We start from the raw sequence: 7645 nt of genomic DNA, 5'->3' as shown, positions 1-7645 counted from the left end.
GGGTATCTTAATATAATTGTTATTAGAGAATTAAGCTGATGATATATATAATTTCTTAACCTCTAAGGCTCTAACACTAATTATTGGGTATACAAATAATATCATGCATAAAAATTTTAAAACTCCACAGCTTACTTCGTTTTCCGTGTCATCTTTAACGCTTACAGGTAAGGGAGACATGGACAGGGACTGAACCCACCAATTCAACGTCGTAAAGACTCAACACACGTCCTTGCCCTTTTCAGGTGACTTCCCTCCTAAATAAACACCCAAAAAGTTAAAAATAAAAAATTAAAATTTATGTTATACCCACCAAATATTCTCTTCCAGAAGAAATTCAATTCAGTTCTGCTTATAAAACAAAAAATCGGTTTGAAAAATTTACGTGAAGAATGAGATTCTCAGCGGTGAGTTTTGTCATAGTATTGGTTGTGGTAGATGAAGCCACATGTTTCACTTTCAACAGAGAGGAAAAGCTGTCAGAATACAAGAACAAACTTGAACAAAAATTAGCTAGTCCTTTGTTTCCCCCCATGGCATCACCAACCAAGATGGTAAGTTACATTGCATTATTTTTCCTTTAACAACAATAGTTCTTCTATGGCTTTTCTCTCATTGTGTTTGTGAATATGATCACCAGAGTGGGAGGGTGTTGTACCTTAGTGAATATGGTGCAGACCCATCAGGGTCTGAAGAGAGTAGTGATGCAATTTTGAAAGCTGTGGATGAAGCCTTTGGGTTGCAAAAGGGTCTTGAATTGGTGAGAGGAGTGAATGACCTTGGTGGTGTTGTCATTGATTTACAAGGTGGGAACTACAAAATCAGCAAGCCCATTACATTCCCTTCATCTGGTGGTGGCAATGTTGTGGTCAGTATCATTTCTCACTCTGATATCTTCTTTTTTCTGCCATAAGTTTTCTACAGAATGTGTCATGTCTCTCCATGAAACCATTAATTGGTAAAACATAAACCAAAATATTAGTAAATGAAAACAAAATTAAAAAAATGTTTTTTTTTCTCCTTATTTTTAATCTGTTTGTTTACAGTTATTTTCCAAAACGTGTCCATGGTCTACACAGAAATGTTACCTTATTTCCACCTCTTCTAGTTTTAAGGTGTGATTATAATATTTGTTTTGACAACAATAATAAAAAAAAGTAGGCAGATTGATTTGATTAGTTTTAAATAATTTTATTAATTTTGTTAAGTTTATCAAAATTTATGATTTGTCAACTCAAGACTTGAATTCAATTTGATAGATATTTTTTTTAATATTAAAGATGATTTAACTATGTCTTTAAATAAGGTCCTTTTCCCTTTATTTATTGTGTCTGACACCTTCACTTAATGGCTATATTATTATCAAGTGTTAAAAAATAATATTTTTTTTATATTTTAACTGGCACTATTAAATTTGATATATTTATTTTTATCTATAAATTCCAATCAAACTGACGCGTTAATAATATCCATAGGAAACGATAACTGTACAGGATTTGCATGTTAGGATAATTCCTTACTTTAAAAGTTAAATTTTGATATATATAATTTTTAAATATCATATATGAAAAAATAAAACCTCATAATTTAATACAATTATTTACAGCATTTATTTTACTCCAGAATTTAATGTATGGGTTTTAGCTGCGAAGCGGTTTTTGCACGAGCAAACGCGTAGGGTTACACGTGTTTGATTTTCTGTCACGTAAAATGTTTTTCCATCTTTTCTCGTACATGTCGTGCTTTTCTGGTTTTTTGAAACGGTTCCTTCGTATGTTTAGCAGACCGTGCAATATGATGTAATACTCTTAATATTCACTACCAAAAATCACTGACCAATTAAAAGCCTTTGATATTTGAATTTTGGGAGGTTTGGGCATGCCGTGTACCCAACTCACAGTGCCTCAATTTGAAATTATAAACAAACCTTGGATGATCAATTTTCAACATGGAGCGTCATAGTATGTTTATTATTTTTAATATATTTTTTATTAATTAAAGTTATTAACATATAAAATTATAAAGAAAACTCATTAGATTACAGGGAAGGCCAACATAAATTAATAAATTTTAGTTAATAATTAAAATATATATTATAGAGTGTTGTGTCTCTTATTTTTAATTTATCATTAATTCGACTCCTCCATCAATTCTTCTGATACATTATATGATTTTCACTTCAGTTCAGAAGGTATTTATTTCATCATAAAAACATGAAAAGTGTGATTGATTAGGTGAAAGGAGGAACCTTGAGAGCGTCTGATACATTTCCTGGTGATCGACATCTAGTTGAGCTATGGTCATCAAATTCGGGTAAACTTGAGACTAAAGAATCACTGCATGTTGATGGCATCAACGACATTAAAGCTGAAACAAATGCAATTTATTATGAAGACATAACCTTCCGCGACATACTCTTTGATTCAAGCTATAGAGGAGGAGGAATATTCGTTGTTGATTCTGCTAGAACCCGGATCAACAATTGCTTCTTCCTTCATTTCACCACTGAAGGAATTCTGGTCCAGCAAGGACACGAAACCTTCATATCAAGTTGTTTTCTTGGGCAGCACTCAACCGTTGGTGGCGACAGAGGTGAGAAGGATTTTTCAGGGGTTGCCATTGATCTTGCTAGTAATGATAATGCTGTCACAGATGTTGCAATTTTCTCTGCAGCCATTGGTGTTATGCTAAGGGGTCAAGCTAACATTCTAACAGGGGTACATTGTTATAACAAGGCAACATCTTTTGGTGGTATAGGCATTTTGGTGAAATTGACAGGTAATTCACAAACTAGAATTGACAATTGTTATTTAGATTATACTGGCCTAGTCATGGAAGACCCTGTTCAGGTTCATGTCACCAATGGCTTATTTATTGGGGATGCTAGTATTTTATTGAAGTCTATTAAAGGTCAAATTTTTGGCCTAAATATTGTGGATAATATGTTTAGTGGTGACCCCAGTACGAAGGTTCCAATTGTAAATCTAGATGGGCAATTCAGTATCATTGATCAAGTGGTGATCGATAGAAACAATGTGAACGGCATGAGCTTGAGATCAACGGTTGGGAAGTTAACTGTGAGCGGAAACGGCACAAAATGGGTGGCTGATTTTTCATCGGTTTTGGTATTTCCTAATCGGATTAGTCATTTTCAATATTCATTTTATGCCCAAGACGAGCCTAAATTTGTAGCACATTCCGTGACCAATGTGTCAGATAATGTAGTTGTCGTGGAGAGTGAGAAAGATGCTAAAGGGTTGGTCTCCTTCATTGTTGAACAATAAGCGCATACGAAAGAAGCTGACTGTATTCACTAATGTATTGAGCAATAAGAATGTTTTCAGAGTCGGCAATCAGATCATACCTTTCGGCAATTGGATTCTCTAATCCGTGGAACGGAACGTGCCATATCAGGTGGCTATGTTTGTATTAACATTTCTGTTAAAATTTATTTTCTGGTAACCTTTATGCAGTGTGATTCTTAGAGTTCAGGATATGAGTCATCTTGAAGAAGGAGAAGCATTTGAAGGTATATGAAAATGAAGCAATAATCAGCTAAGCGGATTTGAAGTTATGAGAAAGTATGAGTGTATCTGGAAAAAATTATAGAAATGTAGTTTGATTAAACTAGCTTTGATGAAACTCATTCACTAGTCACAAACTTATAGTAACGATATGATGTAGGAAAATAAGAGATCAAATGGCCGTATTTCCCTTGAAGAGGAGTATATATGCTAATAAGCATGCCATAAATAATTGCGCAAATTGAAGCTATGATTATGTAGAGGTGGATTCGCATTATATGAAGCCACTGCTAAACTTTGAAAAGTTTCGTTGAATCTGTTATTCTCATGCGATACAAAGACCGAGACGGAAGGTTCTTTTGTCATAAATTCATAAAACTTAGTTTTAAAGCTTTCCCGACAAACACAATTTTATTTAAGTGGTCGTGACAAATGCCGAGAAAAATAATAGCAGAATCTTCTCAACCACCACAAATTATTTTATATTATGTTTGTGGCTGTGGAAAGTGAAAGAAAGTGGAGGAAAGAACACAGGCTAATCCAGCTGCTCTTGCTCCTCGCTTATTTGGTAGATAATAATGGGAAATTTGACTATAAACAACGAAGAACAACTTAATACTAGGCAAATTTCCACTCCATCATGGTTTACATTGACCAACACCTCCAAGTCCAAAGTGTGCAACTGAAAATGGTAAGCCCATAATAATGGAATGACACGGATGTCATTAACATTTTTGACAATTCAGAATTTCATTCTTGGAATTACCAGCATTTTTTTAATTCAAAGAAGCTCTTAAACATTAAAAGCAAACAAAAATGAGCCTCGTGGTTAAATTATTGTATTAAACGTATGTTTGGATCCGTGTTCAATCATCGTATACATGCATTTAAAACTGGAAGCTATTATTTGGAACGATTTTATTGTTAGTCCAAAATGTCTATTATTACATTTTCTAATCATGTTTATGTAAAATGTTCTTTTCTGTTGGTTAGTTAAGTTAATTAAATAATATTTAATAAAAAATATTAAAATAAAATGTAGTAACAGATATTTTGGAATGACAGTAAACACTCCTATCATTTATAGAGTTAATACACGCACGCTCAGTGGTAGAAAACGCGGTACAAAACATACGCTAAGTCACCAATGAGATACACAAAATCAGGAATGACTGGATGAAACCAATGGATCTTTTGGATTATCCTTATATCCCTGCCAGGTCGAAATATGGTTATTTGATTGTTATACAGAAAACTGTATTGCACAAAATATTTGCTGCCAGGGCTATACTGTTTTCTGTCGAGAAACACGTCCAATTTCCTAGTTTGATTCACTTGAAATTTCTAGGATTCTAATCGACATTCGACATTACATAATACATTACATTATTGGATTAGTTCGAACTCTGAATTAAGATTAATGATCATCATCTTTAGCTGTCCCCAATAATGTTCAAACCAAGGTTTTCTTACATGCTTACTTTATATCTTGTATTCGGAATTTGGATAAATCATGAATAGGTGGGTGAATAGGAGTGCGTGCCGAAAAATGTACACATTACAATAGTTCAGATATTACTCCTTTTCTTTCAGACATTTATTCAAGTTACAAAGATTGCAAAGGTAAAACATAAAAGGTTCAATTGTGGCGACACTGACATGACAAAACATCGAGAAAATTACAGGTGGACAAATCCACTAAAAAAATGGGTGCAAGAGTGAAGGGTACTTTACTACAAAACATAGACAAAAAAGAGGAGAAAGTGAATGCCAACGAAAAGATTATTCCAAAGCAAGGCTTGTATAGTGCTCCTGGATGCCCCTGAACCTGAACCACTTGGTGGCACTGTTTGAAAGCAATCAGAAACAAACATATATCATTGGTCAGCAATATCATTTTGGCCATGGATGCTTATGAAGCAATTCTCTCTCTGAACAAGAAATTCAAGTAATTATTTGCACTAACCAGCACAAGTGTCGTGTGTTACAAGTGCGGTAGAGATATTGCGGGAGCTATAACCAGTATAGTCACAGGTTGTGCGATTGCATGAATCTGTAGAGGTGGTGTTGCCGATGAAGATGTTTGGTGAGCATTCCATAGAGGGGCAAACGGACCAGTTGGTTGGTTTGAGTTGGGATGGCTCGCATTGCAATCTAAACACACAAATTTTGAACAAATTAATGACACAATCTTCCTCTACAAAAAAAAGGCAGAAAATTGATTAGGATTTAGGAGGCACTCACATGTAGTTGTTACCGGAATCGCACTTGCACTTGACGCATTCATTAGCAGTATAAGCGTAAGAGGCATTTGCAACAAGCAAAGGGGAATCCAAGGAGTCATTTTTCACACTGGAGGAACAAGCTGGCACAAGTAAACAATTCCAATTATAAATGTTTATGTATGTGATATTTTGAGCAATAATAATGGAAACAGAAAGAATTGCAAAATACCTCGGAGGGGAACATCGAGAATTTGACCAGCCTCAAGAGTCTTGGGGTCAGTAATCCCATTGAGGGTGAGTAGAATCTGCTGGGTGGTACCGTACTGATCAGCAATGGCTTGAACGGAACTGCCAGATTGGACAAGGTGGGCATAGTGCACGACACTGCTGCCACCCACCTGATCGCAGCTACATGGGAGGGGAATCCAAAGGGTATCTCCAGCAGTGATATTATTAGCATCAGGTATCTTATTTGCAACCTGGATCTGGGGGTACTTCATCAAACCCGCGAAAACGGTGGTGGCTATGTCGTTCAGCGTGTCCCCTTTTTTAATTTTGTAAAGAGGAACCCCGTTGGAGAGTCCCGTCGAGTTCGAGCACTTGCACGGAAACGGCACCTTAACAACCTCCTCCGGTGTGATTCGGTAGTTCTTAGTGGTGTTTGTGGGAAGGTTGTTTGCTCCCAGGATGTCCACCAGGTGCTTCACGCTGAACAGCGTTTGGATTGCGCCCAGTGTCGTGCCGTTTGGGTGCTTGTAGTCTATCAGGCCGTGACACGTCGCGTTCTCCATCCCGCACTTGAACTTGGCCTCTGGCTGAGCCTCTGCTACTAGCTGAGCCTCTGCTACTAAGCCCACGCTCGCTATCACCGCCATTGCTGCTACTACTTTTAACCAAACAACTCCTTTGCCCCCACCCATACCCATACCCATACCCATTTCTGTTCTTTTTCTCTTCTTCTTCTGCTTAGAAAGAAAGAAAGAGAGAGGGTTTTATTAGCGCCTGTGACTCAGCGAGACATTGGTATGAACTGAATTATGAAACTATGACTAATTTTGGGGTCAGCGCTTGGATTCCAAGTTTGAACACGAGCACCAAACGTGTTGTGCGGATTGGGATTGGCAATAACACAATTAAACAGTTTTCTTCACACTTGGTTTTTTCTTCTTTTCCACAACATCCAAGTCCTCAGTTGGCACTCTGTTCTGCAATGAGTTATTTTTCCAATTATATTATTCAAAATTGATTCCTTTTGTTCTTATTTTCAGAAGAAAATAATAAGTACAAACACATGCTTTAAAGAAGTTATTTCTTGATAAATGATTGTTTTTAAATAAATAATAAACTAAACTTGAATGGGTTATGAATAGTGGAAGTAATTTGTTGGCTCGGATTGTGAGGTTGTCCTTTTCGCTGACTAGTCAAAGTGGCTATGAATTTTCTCCTCTTGATCAAGTATCGAGTTTTGAAAAGTTATCACTCTAATTAGGTCTGAGAACTGAGATTAAAAATGTAATTGAATGGTTTGGTCATGGAATGAATTATTAATTAGAGAAATTGAAATGGATAAGTCCAAAGTTAAGCAAGCAGGGAAGGGATTATATATATAATCTTGAATTATTTATTTATTTAATTTTGATTTATGCAAATCTTTTAGAAAAAGGCTCACAGATAGAGACGGCACTGGAGTTAGAGTTGGGTGCGGCTTGAATGCACCTTCCTGGATACACCCGTTAGAAGTAAGAAAGAATGAAAATTAATATTATTTCTTTTATAATTGGATATCAAATCTTTTGGTCCAAATCTAATTGTGAGTCTGAGTTTCAAGTCAAGCTGAATGCCCAATTTTGGACCGGCCCAAAAACACCAAGTTCAGTCTGTTAAGTTCAAAAAAAT

The 7645-nt window shown here is 35.9% G+C and overlaps 2 protein-coding genes across 2 annotated transcripts; one reads left to right on the top strand and one right to left on the bottom strand.

Annotated features, from left to right (window-relative positions):
- Positions 1-392: 392 nt before the first annotated feature.
- On the top strand, positions 393-3284 carry LOC113859982 (polygalacturonase QRT3-like). The gene is made up of 3 exons (XM_027492623.1): positions 393-554; positions 641-868; positions 2235-3284. The coding sequence occupies exons 1-3, from the start codon at positions 393-395 to the stop codon at positions 3282-3284; spliced, it is 1440 nt and encodes a 479-aa protein (XP_027348424.1).
- A 1694-nt stretch (positions 3285-4978) lies between these two features.
- LOC113858512 (lysM domain-containing GPI-anchored protein 2) lies at positions 4979-6951 on the bottom strand. The gene is made up of 4 exons (XM_027491194.1): positions 5979-6951; positions 5769-5889; positions 5491-5678; positions 4979-5370 (listed from the first exon to the last, which is right to left on the bottom strand). The coding sequence occupies exons 1-4, from the start codon at positions 6685-6687 to the stop codon at positions 5258-5260; spliced, it is 1131 nt and encodes a 376-aa protein (XP_027346995.1). The 5' UTR covers positions 6688-6951; the 3' UTR covers positions 4979-5257.
- Positions 6952-7645: the final 694 nt, after the last annotated feature.

This window comes from Abrus precatorius, unplaced genomic scaffold, assembly GCF_003935025.1.
Source record: "Abrus precatorius isolate BTA unplaced genomic scaffold, Abrus_2018 Scaffold2, whole genome shotgun sequence".
NCBI lineage: Eukaryota > Viridiplantae > Streptophyta > Magnoliopsida > Fabales > Fabaceae > Abrus > Abrus precatorius.
The sequence above is the reverse complement of the archived record's forward strand: the minus strand, read 5'-3'. Positions and strand labels throughout refer to the sequence as shown.

Bases quoted from the DNA above. Each gene is read 5' to 3' on its own strand.
- LOC113859982 (XM_027492623.1), top strand. From the start codon at position 393: ATGAGATTCTCAGCGGTGAGTTTTGTCATAGTATTGGTTGTGGTAGAT. The intron at 555-640 runs GTAAGTTACATT...TATGATCACCAG, and splicing joins TGGCATCACCAACCAAGATG to AGTGGGAGGGTGTTGTACCT. The intron at 869-2,234 runs GTCAGTATCATT...GTGATTGATTAG, and splicing joins CTGGTGGTGGCAATGTTGTG to GTGAAAGGAGGAACCTTGAG.
- LOC113858512 (XM_027491194.1), bottom strand. From the start codon at position 6,687: ATGGGTATGGGTATGGGTATGGGTGGGGGCAAAGGAGTTGTTTGGTTA. The intron at 5,679-5,768 runs GTGAGTGCCTCC...TTGTGTGTTTAG, and splicing joins GATTCCGGTAACAACTACAT to ATTGCAATGCGAGCCATCCC. The intron at 5,371-5,490 runs GTTAGTGCAAAT...GCTTTCAAACAG, and splicing joins AACACACGACACTTGTGCTG to TGCCACCAAGTGGTTCAGGT.